We start from the raw sequence: 23,841 nt of genomic DNA, 5'->3' as shown, positions 1-23,841 counted from the left end.
GCCGGCCTTCTGGGCTTAAAAGTGAATCCTGGGAATAGGTGACATGGATGGGGTGGCGAGACCAGGCATGCTGATGTATGTTCAGAACCTTGGCCCCCTGAGTGCATCTGCATATGACCGAGCTGGAGCCGTGATCCTCAGGGGTATCTTGCAGAGCAACATTACATAGTGTCCCAAGTGATGTGCCGTGATCTTCAAACAAGACAAGCTCTCGTGGGAGTGCTTTTCTCTCTTGTTAGCTGTCCCCAGTTGCAAACCTCTTTCCACCCTTATGATGATGTTTTTATTCTTGCAGGGATAACACAATTTGGTGTTAGGGCTAAGAGTTACCTGTCTGGCAAATTTCTCTCAGTCCCTAAACTTGTTTAGATTTCAGTGGGAAAGAATTGTTGGTTACACCATCAGCCGTTCTTTTCTCGATACTACAGCCAGCATGATAAACTCCAGTGGGATCCAGGTGTGGATTTCAGTATGTCACACCTTGCGCCTGATAGGTCAGGTATACATACACCATCTCATCCTCACAGCCTTTCCTCAGTGATCTGCAAAGTGGGAATGTTAGGAGTCTGATCACATGATCTCTCTCTTGCTTTGTGTCTTTAATGCTTTATTTGATAAGCTTGTTCATACATTGTGTCTTCTCAGGCTAAACAGCCTGTGTTGTTCTAACCAAGTGTGGTACAGGGGCCTTGGTTATGGTTAGAGAGGATCAGGGGTGGAACTGGAGAGGGGGAATGATCTGGAAGACTCCCTCCTACCTCCTTCCTTCTCACACAGGGCTCCCACAGAACGGCTCCCGCTTAGCTTTGTCCGGGGCCATCAAAGACCAAAAAGATAAACTCCCGTTTCAAGCCCAGATGCCATCATTTTACACACACACACACATACAGACACACAGTCACACACACACACACACAGACACTCACACAGACACAGACACACAGACACACACACACAGACACTCACACACAGACACTCACACACAGACACACACACACACACACACACACACACACACACACACACACTGTCCTCCTGCACAGTCTTTATCCCATGCTCCTCTGCTTGATAGCACTTAAAATTCCCAGGTCCCGTTTGCCCGAAGCTGGCCCCACCCATCTACACTTAGGAAGATAAAAAGAGATCTAACCAGGCTTCAGCCAGGAGGCTGAGGAATTCAGCAGACTAATCTTTCTTCTTTTCTTTCTGTGAGTTTATTTTCCCTGGGGATTAGGTGACATCTAAATTCCTCCCAACTCAAAGAGAAAAGTCTGACTGATTCCTCCTGTGGGCTCCAATATGGCTCCTCCTCCCTCTCCCACATCCGTAGGTGAACTTTGTTTCCTACCTGCAGTTCCTTATTGTTGGAAGCCTCCTATCACCACGGTGTTTGTTACTGTTTAGTGTGTTGTAATGTGCACACTGATCTCTCTGAAACTGGCTGGGTTCCACCGCGCCCTTTGCACTTTCACAGTTCTGTCCTTGTATCTGCCTGTGAGGATTCCTCATGGAGCTGTTGGCATGTCTTATACTCCTGATGCCTCCTTGACCAATCCTCAGGGCCCATCCTCCATAGAAATCTCCAGGCTCCGGATTGGGCTGGTAGCTGTCTTTGAGTACCAGCCATGACCTTTACTGCCTGTTACCTGCAACCACAGGCACTTTGGGAGGAAACAAGTGTTAGAGCGGGCGTGCCTTGGGTTCAAATCTCAGCCCCAGTATTTACCAACCGTGTTATTTTAGGCAAATTGCTTAGCCTCTGAGCTTTAGATTCCCTATTGGCTAGCCATGGTATTATCCATGGGGCTGGCTCAGTGGTTTTGAACTCCTGCTGCCCTTGCAGAGGACTTAGGTTTAGTTCCAAGCACCATCATGGCTCATAACCTCCTGTTACTCCATTTGCAGAGTAACAGGTACCCTCTTCTGGTCTTCATGAGCACCAGGCATGTATGGAACACACATGTACATGCAAGCAAAACACACATACATATTTTAAAAAATGTTTTTAAAAGATATTGCTCACATGTCTGGAATATAGTAACTGCTTGTATACTAGTGTGTGCATGCGTGTGTGCATGTTTCTGTGTGTGCACACGTGTGCATGTCTGTGTGTGTTGCGTGAGTGAGCATGTCTGTGTGTCTGTGCATGTGTGTGCATGTGTGTGTGTGCTTGTGTGTGTGCGCTTGTGTGTGTGCACATGTGCGTGTGCATGTGTGCTTGTGTGTGTTTGTGTCTGTGCGTGCATGTGTGCATGTTTGTGTGTGTGTGCACGTGTGCATGTCTGTGTGTCTATGCGTGCACGTGTGCATGGCTGTGTGTGTGTGTGTGAGAGACCCACTGATTCCCTTTCCCCTTACAGATCACCCGCCCCACTAGACCATCACTTGATGGTCCCCAAGGCACAGGTTTATAGACACTGCTCCTGTTGGACATTTGTAAACACTTCAGCTAAGGGTAAAACGTCCCATCTGTCTCTCCCCTCCAGGTCCCATCCCTCCCGTCCACCCACCAGAGAAGCAGTTACTCTGTGGCTGTACCCAGCCCCTTTCGCAAGCCAGAGGCCAGACCTTTCCCCTGCTTTCTCTCTCCTCACCTCTCCCTAGCCTCACCCATTCCTTCTGTGTACATCTGTCCTGGGTCGGTTGGGCTGTGTCTGCTATAGTTTTGGACCTTGGCCCTAGGGTGTGGTCTGTGGACTTAGGAGGCCTTCTCTCCTAAAGTGTCAGGTTTCTGTGAAAACTGAGTGACGCTCCTCACTGGGAGGCTGTCTTCACCCGTGTGCATAGGATTTGAGGGGACTTCTCCATAGGTGTTGGGGTCTTCCCCTCACTGGCTTCACTGTAGGAGCTCTTCCTTAAACCTAGCCCTTTCCTGGCCTTCGACTTGATCTCTAGCTTTTGGTCCAGGCTACCTGTTGGCTGTCTTCTGGTATTTTATCCCCTGACTTGTCAAAGGCCGGAAATGGTCTCGGGGAGTAAATGGATGAATATAAATGTGGCCTAGCTGCATTTTCTTGCTTTGAGTCATGTCCTCTTCGGTTTGCGCTGCTTTTGATAGTTTCGAAATGCCTACACATAATTATGGTCTTAATGCCGTGTCTGGAGCTGCTAATTAGTAATCAGTAGGAAGGTCAGCAGGACAGAAGCCACCAGTTACCTTTAAGGTTTTATGCTGCTAAGAATGTTAGTGGTTATGACAGGAAAGGACCTGGTGTGTCGAATCCTGTGTCTCAAACTCCATGTTACCTGGGCTGGATGTAAGTGATGTTAGGGTCTGGAGAGGAAGGATCCTCACAGAGAAGAATCTGAAAGAACTCTGGTGGAGACCGAGGCTAAAGGCTCCAGGTTGAGAAGGTGACGGCGTCTTTTTATATCAATTCTAACAGATCTAATGTTTCTAATAAATAATGGATAATTTTCATAATTGGGTTTTCTTATTACTTTGTATGTATGAGTGTTTTTCTTCCATGTATGTCTGTGACTCATGGGTCAGAAGATGTCAGATCTCCTGGGACTGGAGTCACAGGTTGCTGGGAGCCACCATGCGGGTGCTAAGAAGCAAACCCAGGTCCTCTGCAAGGATGAGTTGTCTTAACTGCTGAGCCGCTCTCCAGCACACGTGATTGGGTTTTAAAGTATATTTAGTGGGCTGCAACCAGCATTTCTGAAAAATAAAAGTTGTGAGGCTCCCCCACGTTTTTTGTTTGTTGCTTTTTATTTATTTGCTTGTTTTGAAACAGAGTCTTTCTATATAGCCTTGGCTGGCCTGGAACTTGTTATGTAGCCCAGGCTGGCTCCTCTTCTTCCTGCCTCTGCCTCCCGAATGCTAGGATTAAATCCATGCCACTATGCCTGGCTTTTGTTGTTGTTTTTGTTGTTGTTGTTGTTTCTTTACTGTTGTATTGAGATGGTCTCTCTCAGATTCTCAGGCCAGGTTAGCCCTAGGACTTATTGTATAGCCTAGACTCACATTAAACTCAAGAGCAATCTTTCTGCCTCAGCCTCCCTCCTCTAACCCCCAAGGGCTGGGGTTACAGGTGTGATCCACTACATCTAATTAAAGTAAGTTAATGGTAAAATTTAAAAATACAGCTAAAATTGTCAAAAGGCATGTTTTATGTATATGTAAGTATACATACATATATGTGCATCCATTTTATAAATGTATATATCCATGCACTGAGGAAGATGTAGTTCACATTTTAAAATGTTTAAAAAGCTCTTAAATTGAAAGTACTTAATTTATGAGAGAGGAGAGAGCACACAGAGAAACTGACAAACATCCAAGGCAGCCCAGGCGAGCCTAGATCTGGAGGGACTCGTAACTGCCCAGACTGCCACGTCTGCTGCATTGAAGCCAGAAGACTGGGTCCATTCATTCTTCTTAAACAAATGTAGAAGAGAGGGAGGTACTAGGGGTAGAACGCATGTCACACAGCAGAGAGGCTGCTGTGACCTGAGCGGAGCTCCCCTTTGGTAGTAGGTAGGGCACGGAATAGCAGAGGCACGGTGAACGTTACCAGGAGTGTGGGTTTCTTTTCTTGTTACTGGGATAAATACTCTAACAAAAGCAACTTTAAAGAGGAAAGGTTTATTTTAGCTGGCAATGCAGGTACCAAACTGTCAACACAGGGAAACTGAGGCAGCAGGAGTTGTACGGTCCCATTGCGTCCACAGTTGAGGCTGAAGGAGACGGTCACATTCCGTCCACGGTCAGGAGAACAGTGCATGCGCCGTACTACGTACCCGACTTCCTCTGTTATACAGTGCTGAATTCCCAGCCCGGGAATGGTCCTACCCGCAGTTAGGGGTCTCCCACACCGATTAATAGGGCTAAGATGCCAGAGGCCTATTGTTCCACACAGTATACCCTGTCAAGCTGATGAGTAACACTAACGGCCACAGCCCCACCCTTGCCAATTGGACACCTACATGTACCACGTCTTTTTAAAGGTTAACAGTCTATATAATTTTCAGATTTATTGGTGGGATGGCATGTGGAGGTCAAAGAACAGCTTTGTGGGGCCGGTCCGCACCCGCCACCTCTCTGCAGAGCCAAGGGATCCAACTCAGGTTTTTACTCATGGGGCCATTTCTAGCCTACTCACATCCCTTTCTGGCCATAACTGTCCACCCCTCGCTCCCACGGGCTCAAGACCACGTTACAACATAAGTGGTATTCATCTTCCCCCATCTCCAGATCATGGATGTGATGTGACTAGAGGCTCTAAGTTCACACTGCCTGGACAGCCCACCAGACTGTTAAGAAAGGCACAGCCATCCATGAGACCAAAAGGAAAGAAGAGGAAGCAAATACACCAAAGGAAGTGTGGGTCACCAAGTGGGGCAGGAGAGAGCCAGAAGCCAGGTGTGACCCTCAGCAAAAGGGTGGGTCAGCAGTGGCACATGCTTGTCAGTACTGTGAGAGGAAAGCATAAGGAATACCGCGTCCCAGGCCAGTGCGGGCGACATGACAACATTAATCATGAAAAGTTTTCTTTCGCAGTACACAGTGCTGTGTGTGTGTAATTCCTGCACTTGAAAGATAACGGCAAAAGGATCAGGAGTTGAAAGCCACTTAGCAACTTAGTAAGTCCTTGGCTAGCCTAGGCTACATGAGCAAACAAAAAACCAAAATAATAAAGAGAAAGAAAAAAAATTTATTAGCTGACAGAAAAATTCTATTAAAAATTGTTTTAAAGATTTTATTTGTATTTTTTAACTATATGCATTTGTATGTGGGTTTGTGCACGTGACCACAGTACCAGCAGAATCCAAAAAAGAGTATGTGTCGTCCTTTGGAGTTGGAGTTATAAGGACCTGGGAGCTAGCAGGAGTGCTGGGAACTGAACTCAAGTCCTCGGAAGAGCAGTGTGTGCCCCTTCTCTTAGTGGAGCTGTCCCTCCACACTCTCAAAGTCCTCATATTGGGCAGTGAACTATTATATTAATATTTCTAGTTAATGATCTATCTTTAACTTATTGTTTTACTTCTGCCTAAAAACCTAAAAGTAACCCAGCATGAAGCTTCCAACAGCTCTGTGTGCGTGTTCAGAAATGCTGTCTCAGTTGCCCCTTGCGTTCTTTGGTGATAAACTGCAGACTTACAGACTAGCATGGATTCTAGATGGGAACATGGATAAGGGTCTGGAGAACAAAGTATGGAGAGGGGCTTGGCTTCTAGCAAGCTCCAAGAATCTGTCCCTCCCAGCAGGGATTTTCTCCCAGCTCTAGGCCTAAGCCGGCAGTCCCTGACAAACAAAGGTGGGGGTGGGGGGCGGGGTCTGATGCTGTTGGGATTTAGGGGCCTGAGGATTCAGCAGTGAAGTTCGGCGATCTCTAAAAAGTTTCCCATGATCCCCGAAGAAGACAGCAAGCCCAGTCTGACAGTCTCACAGAGAAAGGGCAAGCTGCCTCCAGACACAAGTGAAGTGGGCACTAGAGGAAAAGAATGGGGGCTGGGTCGGTGGGCTGGGGCAAGGCACGGGAATATAGAAAACCAGGATTTATGACTCCTGCTGGCGGGCTGAGGTAAGGAAGGGCAGATCCTGAGGCTGCTTCCTCTGGGGGCTTGCTTGCTACTGCACAGGCTGCATCTACACAGAAAAAAGCTAAGGAAAGCAAGGATGGCCAGCCAAGATGGCTGCCCTGCTGCCTTTCCCTTTACCGGGTGTCATCTTTATTGCCTGATTTTGTCATCAGTTTAAAGAGATTAAGTCATAAGTCAGGAAAGACATCACAGATTGTTAAGTGAAAAAGAGTTTGAGAAAGATTTACAAAGTAATTGACTGTTAGTGGTAGAGCACACTTGTATTACAGCAAAGATCTTTCCCCCACTTTACAGGGCATGTGTGTGTGTGTGTGTGTGTGTGTGTGTGTGTGTGTGTGTGTGTCTCACGCACAGAGAGAGAGAGAGAGAGAGAGAGAGAGAGAGAGAGAGAGAATAAGAATCAATAAATTAAAATTTTAATTAAAATAAACGAATCTCCCTTTCAACAAAATCACAGTTCTTTCATAAGCTGGCTTGTATACTGATTGTTTTCAACAGCACACATTAAATATCATTGCATTTTAGTGCACAGGCACCTATGCCTCTATATATCCCAGCCCCTTTTCTTTCTTTCTTTTTTTTTTTTTCTCTTTTTCTTTTTTTCAGAGCTGGGGACCGAACCCAGGGCCTTGCGCTTTCTAGGCAAGCGCTCTACCACTGAGCTAAATCCCCAACCCCCCCAGCCCCTTTTCTATCAAAATGAAGTCTCATGTAGCCCAGGGTACCTTCAGATACACTGTGTGGCTGAGGATGACCCTGATCTTCTGATTCTCCACCCTCTGCCTACCGAGGGCTGGAATTTACAGCTTTGCACCAGCACACCTGGGTCGGGAAGTGTGGCGATCAATGTCAAGGCTTGTGCATGTTCAGCTAGCGCTACTCACTGAGCCTCATCCCATCCCTGCAAATAAATCGTAGTGACTGGAAGAGTTCCCGTTACATGAATACGTCATCATTTATTTAACCAGGCTGCTTTGGAGGAACGTTCGGTTGTGTGTTTAGTTGGTTTCTATGCTTGCTGTTTTGTTTAAGCTTTATTTTTTATTTAGTTAAAAAACAAAAGAAATGAATGTGTGTTGGTGTTTCACCTCTGTGTATACTTTGGCATCACATGCTTGCAGTGCCCACAGAGGCTAGAAGGGGGCGCCAGGGACCCTGGAACTGGAGTGAGGGCTGTCAGCCACCCTGTGAGCACTGGGGACCCAACCTGAGTCCCCTGCAAAAGCAGTAAGTGCTCTTAATGGCTTACATCTCTGGTAACTATCTCTGATCAAAGATGTATGTGCACTTGTCCAATTATTTACACAGTAAGTTCCTAAGAGTGAACCCCGTGTTAAAAGGTCTGTTTGAACTGTCGGAACTGCTTACTTCAGAGGTAGAGTTTGAGGTTCTGGGCTCCAGTTGGAGTACTTCTATAAATAAACAAACAAAAAGCCTTCTAAAAGTAAGAACCGGAGAAAATATATCTACTGTCCATGTTCTCTTTGCTGACCTTTTAATTTTTAAAATGAAAGGCCCCTCCCTTCACCCCTTCTCCCACACAGTTTCTGTCATAATCCCTGGAATGTCATTGAATATTCACTGTGCTCGATAATCAGATTTTATCTGATGGGTTTTCAGTTTGCTTTATACTTGGGGCTTACCAGACTGACATTTGAGTACAGCCTTTGTACCAAGGGCATCGCTATGCAGTTGTGATGGCTGACCTGGGACTGTGAGGACTGTGTAGAATTCGACTTTAAAACTATCCCCCCTTCGTCCTTAGCCATTAGATGGCTACCAAAACCAAAAATGGCATCTCGGTCCCAAGTGGCAGGAAAAGCAGCCAGGGTAGAAGGAAAACAGCTCTGGCGGGGAGCTTGGCTGCTCCCTTTCTCCACCACTGATGTCAGAAGTGGTGGCAGGAGGTTGTCAGAGGAGGCAAGCGTTGTAGCAGTGTTTGCCATGCATCCTAAGTGCCATCTAAATATCCGGTTAAATACATTTTACAAACTCGAAGGTGCCCCTTCAAGGGTGGAGGGAAGCAATGGCCCACCATGCAGCCTGGGGAGGGAGGCAGGTACTTGTCAGCTCTGGGAGGGGCCACCCCAAAGGCAGTTGCCTAGAGTTTCACCCCACCGAGGTATCTCGGGTGCCACTTTGTTTGTTGGTTTTGTTTGCTTTGTTTTCCCCCTAACGATTCATTACGCTCTTTTGTAACACCAAAAACTCCCTACTGGGAGCTGGCAGTGTTGGTGGAGTGTTAGCTAGAAGTGTACCAGGTCCTGGTGTCTGCCTGTAGCACTCAGCAAAATTTCAAAAGTACCAGTTGGATTCAGATATCAACTTCCCTGAGGCAGACTCAATGGTGATTTTATACAAGTGTATTTAGAAATATATGGCAGTGTTTCCTTCATCCTCTCTCCCACCCCCACCCCACCCCAGTTCTTTTCCTCTTTATTTATTTACAGAATGACACATTGAAGGTTTCTTTTCCCTAGATTCCTTTAAAGTGTAAATGTTTGTAATGTGTGAAGGGGCTCCAGGTTCCACTCAACCTAGTTTTGGCTTCTGACTGCCCTGACACCGGCGCACCTGAGACCTCTCTGCCTCCTGAGGGTAGCACCTACAACAGAGCTGGGTCCTCTTGGCAAGACCAGGGCAAAGTGAAGGTATCACCTGGGCAGACAATGCAGCCTAGGTGTCTATCACTCCGGGGAAAGGACGGCCTCCCCAAACGAAGTTTAGCAGATGGCTGAAAAGGCCAGAGCTAAGAGTGAGCAGGAATTTCCTGGGCTTCAGTACTAAGCAAAAGCGACCAGCAAGGAAAGGGTTGGGCGCAGGCTCGAGTGCTTGGTCCAGCAGGGATTAAGTCCGGCTCCATCCTTTACCACCAGCCCCGCGGCTGTGCCTGCGTGCCTGGGGCGATTCAGAGGGAAAATCGGGAAGCCGGGGGATGGGCCAACCCTGTTTGGTGGGCCCCGAGGGGCGGGGGACCAAGGAGGTTTCTGGGTGCTGGAGAAGGTTCAGCTCCTCTGCTGATCCTCGCACGTCGGCGCGTGGGGCCTCGGGGCTGCAGGTATGGTGGGGACCCCGGGTGCAGAGAGCGTGCTTGGGACCCGAGGTGAGGGCGAGCGCGCTGGGCTTCCCCTCCCACGCACAGCCGACCTCTCTTGGCAAGGGAACAGGGCCTGGCTTTGCCTCTGACTTTGTCTGTTGGACGCAGCCATGGGTCCACCCGCTGGTGGAAATGAATTTGCGGGTAGCGCGCGGAGCAGCGGAGAACTGGCTTTTGTTGGGCTGAGTGGCGGGAAGCGGAGCAACTACCCGCAACGCCTGCAAACAGTTTGTTTTGCCCTGCTTTAAATCACTAAATTCCTGCAGTCAGCTGCAGCCCCTGAACACCTGCAAGGACATGGGGCCTCTGGACCGCACTTGTTAGTTTTTGGTAGGCTGATGCAGAACCTCACTTTTCTCCACGCGCTTGCTTCTCTCCAGCTCTTGTTCGTATAGGAAAGTAAGGTTTCTGAACCAATGCCCAGGGCATTTTTTCTAATTTACGTACCCCACCCTGGTCTGGTGCTGACGGCAGTGTCTCACCCACCGTGGGAAAAGAGCTACCTTTTGTTGAGTTACCGTATTTAATTCCACCAAGGACTGAGCAAAACAGGTGTTCTTCTCCTCGTTTTACAGAGGAGGAATTTGCCCAGAGGTGAACTTCTGTGGGGCTCCCAGGGTAAGAGTCAGATCCTGTCACCGCTGCGGCTAGTTGAAAGTGAAGTTCTTTCTCACTTGGTTTTCCGAATACTGAATTTTTTTGTTCGCTCATTTTGTGGTGTTGATCAGTGTCCGGCCTCCAGGGTCCTAGTCTAGAGCTCTATCCCGGAATGATATTTCCAACCCTAATGGTGTATCGAACCTTCTCATAGCAGGTATGTGGGTTAAAGGGATACCAGTTTTACATTTGAAGTGATTTCAAAGCAGACACTTCTGACCGGAGAGTGGTTATCAGTGGAGCAGGAAGGTCTCTGGGGATTTGTTAAAAAATCAGATTCCTGGATCCCATCCAGATTTGCTGCTGAGTCAGATTCTCAGGAGGGGTACCCAGGAAATGGCAGTTTTTGCAGACAGTGTTTTTTTATCTTATTAAAAAAAAAACAGGGTTTGGTGTTTTGTTTTGTTTGTCTTGAGTAGACAAGAGCCTGTCTGAAAAAAAAAAAAAAGCATTCTGGAAGTTGGGAGAAAAATGTGTCATCACCATTATGGAAGAAATGACTAGGATACAGTTTTCTCACTTTGATATAAATAAAATGTGAGTCTCCTAGTGTGGCTGCCAGCTTCTGGTTGATGAGTGAGTTCTTGCCCAGTGCTTGTGCTTCCAGTCAGTCACTAATAGATCTTTGATTCCCAGGGGAGAAAGTTTCCAGGGGAGGGTTAAAGACTTGCAGAAGGCTCTAACCGGCTTTCTCCACCTGAGCCCAGACAAGGGTGCAGTTAAAGTGGCCCTGGGTCCTGGGTTAAATGTTCAGCATTTGGACTTCTAGGATATTCTTAGAGCTGGTGTGTCCACAGAACCTTGGACAAGCCAGTCACTCTCCCCAGTCTTAGGTTTTTAATTTGTTAAGTGGGAGAGATAATTATCACAAACCTTAAAGCATTGGCATGTTAAGTGAGTCCAGGGATATAATGTGTAAGTTAGCTCCCATGTGGTTGGAATTAGGAAACGTTCTCTTAGGAATTTTATAGTCTTGTGTTAGTGAGTTTCTCTCGTCAGTTTGCCACTAATGAGATCTAAACTACTTGGGGATAAGAACCTGTCACTTTGAATCTGAGCAGTGGAGGCCTAAGCCTTTAAAAAGGATCTCTGTGAGTTCGAGTCCAGCCTGGTCTACCAATCGAGTTCCAGCTCAACCAGGGCTACCCAGAAAAACCCCTGTCTCTCAAAACAAACAACAACAACAAAAACAAGACAAAACAAAAAAGCCTAGACAAGTACACAAAGTCTGGCCACCAAGAGAACTTGAAACAGTTTCATTAGGATTTTCTCACAAGGTTGGGGTAAGAAAGCATCTGTCTAACCTGTGCCAGACCCTGGGCTCCATTCCCAGTGCAGCAATAAATGAATGAGCTGTGGGTGTGGTGCAGGGGTGTCTGAATGAGAGCGTAGCAGAGTGATGAATGAGAAGGATGTCTGAAATGTCACCACTCGTGACGTAAAGTTCAAGAAAGATGTTAGCTGTTATTGGCTGCTGTTTTTAAACGTATGGAACAATACAATTTCTAGAAAGAAGATTGTCAAGGTACCAGGAACTCCCTGTGTACTCTTTGGTTGGTTTCCCAGACAGGGTTTCTCTGTGTAGCCCTAACTGTCTTGGAACTCACTCTGTAGAGTGGCCTGGAACTCAAGAGATCCGCCTACTTCTGCCTCCCTGGGATTAAACGTGTGTGCTGTCACTGCCTGGCTTCCCTGTGCACTCTTAAGTTTATCGTTTTTTTTTATTCTTTCTCTCTTTTTTTCTGAGAGTTTATTGCATGCCTTATGTGCCTGGTAGGGGATAAAACTCAGGGCCTGGCACAAGCAAACTATCAGCATAGTAAGTATAGGTATAGATTGTGAGACCGTAAAGGATTCGCTGCTGCAGGAGATTTTACATTGATGTGGTCACTTTCTAATCTACAGCTGCTCTCCAGCCGTGCCAGACGCTGCTGTGTTTGGAACTTTTCTCCTTCAAATCACGACCCAGCACAGAATGGCCAGTTAGGTTGGAAAACTGTTCTCACAATTCTTTTTTTCCATGACAATGGCCTTTTGAAGAATATACCTTCTCGATTTGAGTTTGATGTTTCCTCAAGACCCATTTCAACACCAGTTTGCGACTAGGATACTGCAAAAGTGGGTGTATGATGTTTCCAGGCATATTTGGAAGCCTATGGTTGCCCCTTACTGGTGACCCTGATTTTGATTACTGGGTCAAGCTGTCCTTTCTCCACTGTGTAGTTATGGGTTTTTGTTTGTTTTCATTTTTGAAATTAACATGTAATGTATAATAATTAATTTAAAACTATGCAAATATCCCGATCACCCCAACCTCACCATTATCACCAGCACCATCTGCTGATGACTTGGGGTTTTTTTTTTGGTGTGGTTGGTTTTGGCCTGGAATTCTCTGTGTAGACCAGGCTGGGGACAGAGATATGCATACCACACCCGTCCTTTACTGATTACTTATGGATAGCTTGAGAAGGCTTTTTTAATCTGTCATTTTTCTGGTTCTTGCAATTCGACTACCCAGAGAGAGACTTCTTCCCCGTCCTGTGTGCTAGGGGCGTGGGCTCCCAGTTCCTGTTTGATTCACTGGATTATAATGCATTGGAGCTGACTTAATTTTGATACTGAAGTTGTCCCTGTTGGGCTGGCTGCCCTTCCCTGGCTGCCCTTCCCTGGCCTCATCTTTGTGAGGATCTCTCCTTCCCCTCCCTCTCCTCCCCCTCTGCCTGGACCTCCTTTCTTTGCAATGTAAGAAGTCTCCCACCCCCACTTGTAAACATTGACATTCCTAACTCTTTAGGATTAGGGCCCCCCCGCCCCCCGCAGGAAAGATTTTTGGAGAATCCAGTCTGCTGAAAGGCCAGCCTAGGGAACGGTTTGTTTCTGCTGCTTTGAACAGCGTACTGTACTGACTTAGCAAACCTGTCATTTTCAAATTGGTCCCAGAATATAAAGAAAACTCAGCAGAGGTTGCTCCACGGCCACCTTCTGTTTATTTTTATTTCGATTTCTTAAATGAGCAAACACTTCCTCATTTCTTTATGCATCCCCTCCTGTGCATCCAATTATCAGGAGATGTAAGTGCTAATGTCGGATTGTTTTCCTTCTACAGAAAACCTCCCACTATGGCTAGTCCTGGATGGACTGGAACTTGCTCTCCAGACTAGGCTGTCCTTCAAGCTCCCAAAGACCCCCACCACCACCACCCTGCTTTTGTCCATAGAGTGTTGGGATTAATGCCAGGTATCACCATACCAGGCAGGATGTTTAAAAATGAAATTTGATTAAAGAACTTAATGTCTATAGTGTCTTATATCTGTCTTTTAGGACTATGTGAGTTAACCATCTTCATACTGTTTGGCTAGGGAGACAAATCTTTCCCAAATCTAACGGCGGCGTGAATCCCAATAACTCCTCACTTCCCAGGTAGATGATCCCTCTCTCTTCCCAACTTGGCACTGTTAGTGTTCCTCATAATAGTCTTTTTTAAAAATTGTTCTATTTTTTTTTTTGCCTGTAATTTTTCTCACAATGTTTAAAACCTTTTATCGCATTTATTTCTGTGCTCTGTGTGTGCACGTGGGTGGTGTGCATGTGTCATAGTAGCAAGCATGTAGAGTTCGGAGGACATCGGTCTCTCCCTTCTACCTTGTGGGTGCCAGGGGGGAAACTCTCAGGCTCGGCAGCAAGTGGGATTACCAGGTGAGCCACCTCACTGCCCCAGATTAATATTCTCAATGAGCTGTGTCATTAGTGTCCTCATCACCCAGCCTGGCGGCTTTGCTGCACAGCTTATGGAACAGGTGTTCTATCTGATTAAATAAAATTAGTTCTCGAGAAGGCCGGCATTCCTTCAGACTTTACAGAGAGCTAGTAAACAGTGCATTGTCCCCTTAGGGTGATCAGCTTCTTTGGGGGACAAGATGAAAAGGATCCTACATACTTGGGAGGATATCCCTGCTGAGAGAGTTTGCTGAGCTCCCTGCCAGTGTTTAGGGTGGACGGACGCGGACGGTTTGATCAGATTTCCTGGCTGTCCACAGTCCGGAGAGCCCTGTCCCTCCTATGACACTGCTTCCTGGTTCAAAGTGCAGGAGAGCCCTCCTTTCACAGAGCTGCTGATGACTCTCCTCCTTTCCCTTCCAGAGATGACGCTCCTCTCCTCCCAGTCTTCATCCCTGGCGGCCCCCTCTGGGTCTGTGTCCACCGAAAAGCCTGAGCAGAGGATGCTGGAGAAGAGAGCCAAGGTGGTGGCTGAGCTTTTGCAGACGGAAAAAGACTACATCCGGGATCTGGAGATGTGCGTCGAGAGGGTCATGGTGCCCCTGCAGCAGGCACAGGTAGGAGACGGGATCCTGTGACCCTGTCGCTGTGATCCTTTACACTGGAAGTGTTGGGGTTGGAGGCCGTAATTGCAGACTCAGCGGCTCAGTGGCGAGGGAATAAAGAACGAACAGAAAGGAGGACAGACTTACCTTGGCACACTCTCTCAGGCTTTAGCTTGCAGTAGGTTGAGGCTGTTGCTCTTGAGCCTGTGACAAGGATAGCGAAGGGATATTGTGCAGGGATAGCGCAGTAGAACAAAGCTGCTCCATCCTGGCATCCCGGAAGCCGAAGGGGCGGGGCTTCAGCTAGCTCCTCAGTGATGTAACTTCCTCCAAATAGTCCCCACCTGCTGAAAGACCCACCTCCTGGTGACCCCAGGTCCTTAACAAGCGAACCCTAGGGGGACACTGGAGCTAGGCCACAGCTTAGTTAGGGACAAAAAAATGACACCAAAGATGGTTCTGGATACTTTTGTTCTAGAAACGAGGCAGGTTAGGGAGATGACCTTGGAGAAATGTTCTAATATGAGTGATGGCTCCGTGCGTCTTGACACTTTGTTCCTCTTGCTCAGGTACCAAACATTGATTTTGAAGGACTTTTTGGAAACATGCAAACGGTGATTAAAGTCTCAAAGCAGTTGTTGGCAGCCTTGGAAATCACCGATGCTGTAGGTATGAGCTGGTGCAATTGCTTTGGTCCCGGGTGTGGTGGGAGGGGGGCCCTTCTGAGGCCGGGTGGAATGAAAGGGAGATGACATTTTACACGGTGCAGAGGTTGTGACCTCCCTGTCTTCTCTTTTCACCTCAGTCAGCTTTGATGTGGTTAGCAATAGTTCGGGTGTCATACAGGATGATGTTTTCAGACTGAAGGGTTATGAAATCAACTTAGTGGGCCACATTCACTATTTTTCAATAAGATACATAGAAAATATCAGAATACACTATAGTAATAGGTACTTTAAAAAAAAAAGCTTATATTTCAGTTCTGTGTATCTGTCTCCCAGGTAGTGATTTGCAATGCATTTGTTGCTAAGATGTTGCACACACATCTGCAAACACAGGTGGTAGTGGCAGGAAGATCAGAAGTTCAAGGTTATCCTTAGCTACACAGCAAGTTTGAGGCCAGCCTGAACTACATGAGACCCTGTCTCAAAATTTTAAATCTTTTTGTGGATAATTTATAAAAAGTATTCAAAGAAAATTCATATCATTCTCATAACCTAGGGCTTATCCGTTTCCTGTTGCCCCATGTTCGTAAGTGGACACTTAGCAACTTTACATTTCGCAGGCCCTGTGGGTAAGGACTAGAAGTGGCTACGATGAATGGCCCTAGCTTAGTATTCTCTTGGGGCTGGGGCTGGACCATTGGCCTGGCCTGCTGTCTTCTGGGTCTCAGGCTCCATTCCTTGCATGGGAGCCTCTCGGTGGACTCTTCTCCAAATGGCTGGGTCCAGAGTCACCAGAAGGAGCCAGGCGTGGGAGAAGACCTGGGATGGGACATATCTTTACAGCCTGGTCTCAGAGGTGGCCCTCCATCCCTTCTGCCACCCTCTGCCAGGATGTCATGATAGAGACATACTGTAATACTTTCAGTGGAGACAGACGCGCCCTTCACAGTTGCAGCAACTCAGCAACAGCCAGCAAAGGGGACCAACCCTATGCCAGTTTAGCTGGTCATGGGGTGCACACCTGCAGTCCTAACACTCGGAAGCAGAGGACGGAAACCTGCTTCTGGCTAGCCTAGTCTACATAGTTAGTTTCAGGCTAGTCAGAACTACATAGCAGGCCCTGCCTCAAACAAACAAACAAACAAACAAACAAACAAAAAATTCTTTTAAGTTTGCAGACCTTTTCCAGAACTCTGTCTGCTTTCTCTCTGTTGTTGCCTGGCGGTAGCTGCAGTGCCTGTGTCTGAACTGACGGCTAGAAGGAGAGCGGGGTCATGCTGCCAGCTTAGACGATGCTGCCTTTATCTGATTCCTAAGGAGCCGTCAAAGCAGGGTCAGGGCCTGCCTTCCTCAGTGCATGGGGGAAAGGCCGTGGGCTGAAGACAATGCATGGGCAGCCTGCTTGGATCTCAGGCATTCCCACCAACACCCCTGTGAAGCTTAGGTGGTCTAACAGACAATGGGGAGGAAGTTTGCCCTTGGTCATAATTCACTGGCCTGCCGTTCAGACTCCGGTTCCTATGGTCACTCAGTCACACACAGTATGTATGCTAGGTGAGCACTGTTGTCATTATTGTTGAGCAACTAGAAAGCAAAGCCTGGGTACCTTGGTCTTACGGAGGTGAGAACATGTGTTGGAGTCATGGAGACCCACCTTGGACTCAGTCATGAGGCACGAAGGCAGGCTGGTGGGTAAGATCATGCAGTGCATTTGAAGTACCTCCAGGTAGGTGGTTTGTTGAAATGAGGAAAGAAGCAAGAAATTTAGCTGACATCTCAAGAGGATTAATCAGTCAGTTTTCTTCCATTATGGGTTATGTCGGGGCCCTCGGGTGGCCCAGCTTAACAGGCTTCACCAGGGTGAGTTCCCCTCTGCTCCCACTTATGTCGGATTCGACTGAGGTACCAGCTGGTGTTTGGGACTTGAGGGACAGCACTCTTACAAGATGGGTGGTGGGAGCATGGGGTGACATGGGCAGACACAGTCAGGGCTCAGATGACTGCCTGGTCAAGAGGACTCCATATAAGTATCGTGTCAGACTGGAGCGTCTTCCCCCTTCTTGGCTGCATTCAGGGGAGGGCAGTGAGTGGTCCTTTCATTAACTGGTGTTTAAGTTCTTGCAAGGGGGAGCTTTGCTTTAAGGTTTGCAAGGGTTGCTTCTGGTATAAGGTGTTTTTGCCTCCTAGAACTTTCCAGGTGAGGAAGTCATACTGTTAGTGACAGGATTGGCCCTACAAGGTGCTTGAGTGAATGCCTCAGCTACTATTAGTCTAAGAGCCAAGTGAGGACTTAGAGTAGCCAGCCCCCACCTGCACGGTACCTGCACTGTTCGTTTGCAGTTCTCCTTTTCGTTCTGGTGAGTCAAACAAGTTAGATAGCAGGCTCAGATATGCTGAAGGCATCTATGGGAAAGTAGTATGGCCTTAGGGACAGAAAGGCTGAGATCCAGGCAGGAGGTTTAGCCTAAGAAAGAGGAACAGAGATGGCGGTGGTGGTGAGGAAGGGAGCCAGGGGCACAAGAACATCACAGCTCCAGCATCAGACAGCCTCAAGGCCAGCCTCCCAGACGGCCTCAAGCCCAAGTCCTCAGTAGGTAGTGAGTGGACAAGAGATTGAGCATCCTATGAGGGGAGGGTCTGAGAGGCTAAGAAAGGTAAATTAAAGCGTTGTGAAGCCATTAGCAAGTTATACAGAGAAGGAGTGAAGGAGAGAATATTTCTAGTAAGGCAGAGAGTTGAGGCGGCTGCTCTTTCATTGTGGGCGGGAGAGATGGCTCCGCAGTTAAGAACAATCCCTGTTCAGCTCCTAGCGTCCATGCTGGTGGCTTACAACTGCTTCGAACTCCAGCTCCAGGGGATCTGATGCCTTCTGTCCTCTGTGAGAACCAGAAGATACACACACACACACACACACACACACACACACTTAATAAACCATCGTGTAGAAACTTACCTAGGGGTCAGTGCTATGCCTGACTGGCTGTAGACCTGTTAGCCTATGATTGCTGATTGTCTGCAAATCTGTAGAGGAAAGAAAGAGCATATTTGCTTACTCGTTCATCTATCTCTACTGATTTCTAGCTGAAATTTAACATCCGCTTCGAGTGTGATTTTTGTCACTGACATCAGCTCAGGTCACCTGAGACTATTCCATTTACCTTCAGTTTCGATTCCACTCAGCCAGACATAAACGCTGATCTAGTTGATTACCTGTCACCGAGCGACCGTGTGGCGGTAGCCAAGCTCATCCCGCACCGTTACCTATCACAAAGCCCACTCAGAAAGCCCACTCGAGGGGCTGCGTGGAGTGGTAACTCAGGGGCAGACAGCACTTGTTTCTGTAGAGAGAGGACCTGGGTTTGATTTCCAGCATCCATATGCTGGCTCACAACTGTAACTCCAGGTTCAGGGGATCCCATGCCCTCCTCTGACATCCATGGGCACCAGGCACACACAGGGTGCAAAGCACGAGCCTAGTACAGATCAAAGTAGTAGATCACTGTGCCCTGCGGTACCACAGAGTAAGAGACCACTGCTGTGGCGGCATTTCTTCATCCTCGTGTCCATGTTCCTGGAGAGTAGAGAACTAGAAGGTCATGTGACCCGGTCACTTGACGCCTCAGAGTGTGTTTGCAGATGCCATTCTCTGCCTTCCTAAAGAGGGCTGGAAGCCGTATAGAGGCAGAGTTTGTAAGTACACGTTCTGAGAAAATAATCACCTGGGTGACAGTTCTCTCACTCGTGGCTATCACAGGGGCCTTTATTAGTTTGATGGAGTATCCTACTGCTTCTTGTAGCAGGCGAACTTGAATGGCCTTATATTTGTTGGCACGCTTGGCTAGGATGCTGAGAGTAGCCCTGACGTCATTGCGTGTTTGTGTGTGCCTAAAGGACCCGTGTTTCTGGATCACCGGGACGAACTTGAGGGGACGTACAGACTTTACTGCCAGAACCACGACGAAGCCATTTCACTGCTAGATATCTACGAGAAGGACGAGAGGATCCAGAAGCATCTCCAGGACTACTTGGCAGATCTCAAGTAGGAGATTTGGTGGTCTCCCCCTGCCTGGCTCCCACAGATGCCCCATGTTTATTTCTCCCTGTGATGTCTGCCCGCAACAGTATTTCACACATAAGGGATTCATACGGAGCGTCCTGTGCTGTAGCTTGCTAGTTTCCATTATGTAATGGAGATCTTAGGTGACTTCCCGATCGTGCCCCTTGTAGAGCAAGCCAGGGACGGCGACACATGCCTCTAATTTCAGCACTAGCCGGGTGTGGCAGGACTGTAGTGAGTTCAAGCCTAACATGTATACACAGTGAGTTTCAGGCCAGCCCATGCTATATAGTGAGACCTTGTCAGAAGGGAAGGGAAGGGAAGGGAAGGGAAGGGAAGGGAAGGGAAGGGAAGGGAAGGGAAGGGAAGGGAAGGGAAGGGAAGGGAAGGGAAGATGTACAGAAGAAGGACTTGTATTTGTCTCAAACTGAGTCAGCCATTTTTGGCATGAAGCGGCCAGGAAAATGATAGCTCACTGTCTAATTAGTGTCTAGAGTTTTCTTCTGTCCTGTGTGGCTTTTGAGAAAGTGGCTGCTGTCTCTAATACATTTTCTCTTTTTCCCTTACGCAGGAGCCTGTACCACGAATGGTAAGTCCCCTCCGCCTGGTGCCGGGTGCACATACCATTTACTCAGTGAATTTCTTCTAGCTCTTAGAGGTCTGCTTTTGTTTCTCTGTAGACAGAAACCTAGGTCTACTTTGCCATTTTCTGCGTAGCACTTACTACCAGATACCACTTTGAATATCAATTTGCTTACTGCTTGTTTTCTTCCCACCACAAGGATCTTTGGGTCACTGTAAAGTACCTTGAATAGCGTTTAATAATTACCAGGTGCCCAGTAAATACCACCACAACGGAGCAACTTCTCAGTCCATGGTTAGCCACCCGTATGACAGTGGGTCCCAAAGCGAATACCAGCGAGGGCACCGTGGCTGCCTCACTGTGCGTAGTGCATTCTGTGGGATTAGTACAACATAGTCACCTAACATCGAATGTCTCAGGGCCCAGCCGTTACTGTGTGGTACAGGACTATATGGTTGACTGAACGCAACCCAAAGGCAGGGCCAAAGACCAAGCTGTCTTTAGGAATAGCAGGTGATGCCCAGAGAGGCCGTGGTGCTGGCTGTTGACTGGAGTCCTCTTCTGCTTGCTTTTCCAGGGGATGCACCAATTACATCAACCTGGGCTCTTTCCTCATCAAGCCCGTACAGAGAATAATGCGTTACCCGCTGCTGCTAATGGAGCTGCTGAATTCCACCCCGGAATCCCACCCGGATAAAGCGCCTTTAACCAGCGCAGTCCTGGCCATCAAGGAAATCAATGCTAACATTAATGAATATAAGCGTCGGAAGGATCTAGGTGAGTAAGGGCACAGTCACTGTAGGCTTTTCTCTAAAGAATTACTTCCCAAAAGCTGGACAAGGCAGGGCCTGGTGTGGTGGGGCTGGGTAATGGACTTTGAGAGAGACGGGGCAGCGATGACGAGGATGGCTCTGGACAGTTGGACACAAGGCAGGGATGACTGGGCAGTGAGCAGTGGGGCAGAAAACGCCTCTGTGGAGGTGTGTCCGTGACTGGGCCGTGATGACGGCAGGTTCTTCCCCCTCATCACCACCTGTGCCCAGTGCCCTGTCTCTGCTGTGAGCCCCTCATCTCCCCTCCCAGCCCTGGGCAGTCAGCTAACAGACGCCACTCGTTCCCCCATGGAATAATGAGCAGGATTGCTTTGCTCTCCCGTGTGCCATCTCTAACTGCATGAACACTCTACAGACACAGCATGGAGGTTGCATTGAGTCAGGTCCTACAGAATGGCAGCTTGGCCCTCTCCCTACTCTTGTGCACTGGGCTGAAGTCTACAAGAAAACAACACTCCCTGCCTCTCCCCTCTCCTGTCACTGCAGTACTGAGCAGTGCAGTGGCTCTCTGTCATGGTGGCCCTTCGTTTAGGTTTGGCCTCCTGACGTAATGTCCTCCTCCGCAGGGGCATGGTGTCCTTTCTGCTCCACGGCACCATTGCCATCGACTGCACTGTCCAGAGGTTTCTGTGAATATGCCTGAAGTATGGCAGTGGATGCACTGTGTGAAATGGTCATGCATCAATACCTCATGTATACCAGCCATCATATACTAACCCTAGGTGGCTCACAGTGGTGAGCCTGAAGAGGTGCTGAGCCTCGATTAGTGACAGGCCTGAGCATGGAACTCGGGCGTCCCCAGCCCCAGCCTTCTGGCTCTGCTGCCTTTCCTCACTTCCCCAGCCACCAGTCTCTCTCTGTGGAGGGAGCCATGTCTCTGTTCAGTCTGGTTCCTCAGACTAATACTCGGCTCAGTTATAAGTTACCAAGGACAAGCACTCGTTGCTGTTTGGGTTAATTTCACGTTGTGTTCGGTTTTAGAAAAACCTCCGTGTTTCTGGGTTGTTAGGTTCATTGAATTCAGGCTTGGGGAGGGGCTCTTTTGACCGATGGCCTTGGCTTGCATCCTAGTGCTTAAGTACCGCAAAGCGGATGAAGACAGCCTCATGGAGAAGATCTCCAAGCTCAACATCCACTCCATCATCAAGAAGTCCAGCCGGGTTAGCAGTCACCTGAAACACCTCACTGGCTTCGCTCCCCAGGTGAGCCCTGAGGGCAGCCGTTGGCATGAGTTGGCAAGGGACCCTTCTTGGTGCCTCCTCTGGTTTGGCCGGTTAGTGCAGACTGGGCCCTGCAGCTACCAAACTGCTTATAATCTACACAGAGGCAAATTAGGAGACCCGCTGGGCCAGCATACAGTAGTTACTGTGGCCTCCGTACCTCTAAGACGCTTATAATCTATTTGGGGAACCTGATCCACAAGGCAGACATACTAGCTAGAGGGGATTTAGAAGATCATCTAAATGGACGCCTTGTGCTACAAAGAGGAAACCATGAAAGTAGGAGATTGAGCAGTGTGAACTGCAGCTTGGCAGTTGCAGACCTGGAAGTCTCCATACACCGTCCTGTGTGCCGCACGCAGATAGTAACAGCACGGAAGGTACAAGGCAGGGACTCACCTGCCACGACTCGCACTTTGTTTCTGAACACTGCCGCACTGTTGTTAAACAGTTGGGTGAAAACGTGCTTCTGGACCTGAGCTCATCTGACGCTTTGCAGAGGGAGCTGGGGAGGGGCTGCCAGGCTAGAGCAAGGACAGGGGAAGGGCTGGTGGGCAGATGTGGCTTTGCCAGGATTGGAGAGGACAGCGCCCCACCAGGACATGGGGCTGTGAAGTCAGTTCAGAAGTAGGCAGGTCCACGTGTGTTCCAGAAGTCAGAGCCACAGAGGCAGGTATCCAAACTCAGCTTGATGTGATTCAGGGAAACTAACTACAGGTTTACAGTTTTGATGGAAGGTCTGTCGAGCAGAAGTCCAGGGTCTCTAAAAGCACTCCTCCTCCTCCTCCTCTTGAACAGCTAAAAGATGAAGCATTTGAAGAGACAGAAAAGAACTTCCGGATGCAGGAGAGATTGATTAAATCTTTTATCCGAGACCTGTCCCTCTACCTCCAGCACATACGGGTGAGTCAGGAACGGTCTTCCACCATGTACTCACTCACCCTGCACATTGTTTAGTGAAAGCATTCTGGGCTGAAGTGAACGCTTTTCCACGGGGGAATTTTTATTATTTTTCTTTCAGTTATTCACTAGTTAGCACATTCTAAAGTAAGCACTTTATTTATTTATTTTTATTGAAAATAGGGTGTTGGGGTTGGGGATTTAGCTCAGTGGTAGAGCGCTTGCCTAGCAAGCGCAAGGCCCTGGGTTCGGTTCCCAGCTCCAAAAAAAAAAAAAAAAAAAAAGAAAATAGAGTGTTTTTTCCTATACAATATATTCTGATTATAGTTTCCCCTCCGTCTACTTCTTTGGGCTCTTCCTCCCCTCCCTCCCTTTCCCTCTCCTTCCCTCCCATCGGGATCCACTCCTTTCTGTCTCTCATTAGAAAACAGCAGGCATCTAAGGGATGAAAATAAAATGCAAAAAGATAAAACAAAATCAGACAAATCAGAATAGGACAGAAAAGACAAAAAGACACAAGAAACTGAGATAAAGAGATCTTGTTTGCACGTTCAGGAATCCCATAAAAATGGGCTTAAGATGATGGTGATGATGATGGTGGTGGTGGTGGTGATAATGATGATGCCGCCAGGCTGTAGTGGCACATACCTTTAATCCCAGAGGCAGAGGCAGCCAAATCTCGTGTGAGTTTGAGGCCAGCCTGGTCTACAGAGCAAATTCCAGGTCAGAAAAACCCTGTCTCAAAAAAACAAAAACATGAATAAACAAATAACTAAAATAAAAGTAAAGCAAAAATTAAAATTGATTTTTTAAAGCCCTGACCTGATATGGCAAGAACAGGACCCTCCACAGCTACCTCTTAGCTCTGTTGGCAACAACACTAACACTAAGGGGGTGGGGGGGACAACTATCAGGGACGGGCTATGTGTGCACTTCCTTAGTCCCGTCTGGGTCAGAC

The 23,841-nt window shown here is 48.0% G+C and overlaps 1 protein-coding gene across 7 annotated transcripts in view; it reads left to right on the top strand.

The window, feature by feature from the left end:
* Dnmbp (dynamin binding protein) overlaps nucleotides 1-23,841 on the top strand; it is a 93,237-nt gene that overhangs the window by 53,699 nt on the left and 15,697 nt on the right. For 6 of the 7 annotated variants that reach the window (NM_001395001.1, XM_063264624.1, XM_039080062.2 and 3 more), the window contains 7 exons: nucleotides 14,444-14,637; nucleotides 15,195-15,294; nucleotides 19,182-19,329; nucleotides 19,919-19,936; nucleotides 20,508-20,707; nucleotides 21,835-21,965; nucleotides 22,782-22,886. In NM_001395001.1, coding sequence (NP_001381930.1) covers nucleotides 14,444-14,637; nucleotides 15,195-15,294; nucleotides 19,182-19,329; nucleotides 19,919-19,936; nucleotides 20,508-20,707; nucleotides 21,835-21,965; nucleotides 22,782-22,886 — 896 coding nt within the window. Of the gene's footprint in view, nucleotides 1-8,979; nucleotides 9,608-14,443; nucleotides 14,638-15,194; nucleotides 15,295-19,181; nucleotides 19,330-19,918; nucleotides 19,937-20,507; nucleotides 20,708-21,834; nucleotides 21,966-22,781; nucleotides 22,887-23,841 lie in introns of those variants that run through there. The other variant, NM_001376933.1, reaches the window with a different exon arrangement.

This window comes from Rattus norvegicus, chromosome 1 (genome assembly GCF_036323735.1).
Source record: "Rattus norvegicus strain BN/NHsdMcwi chromosome 1, GRCr8, whole genome shotgun sequence".
In the NCBI taxonomy this organism is placed as follows: domain Eukaryota; kingdom Metazoa; phylum Chordata; class Mammalia; order Rodentia; family Muridae; genus Rattus; species Rattus norvegicus.
The sequence above is the reverse complement of the archived record's forward strand: the minus strand, read 5'-3'. Positions and strand labels throughout refer to the sequence as shown.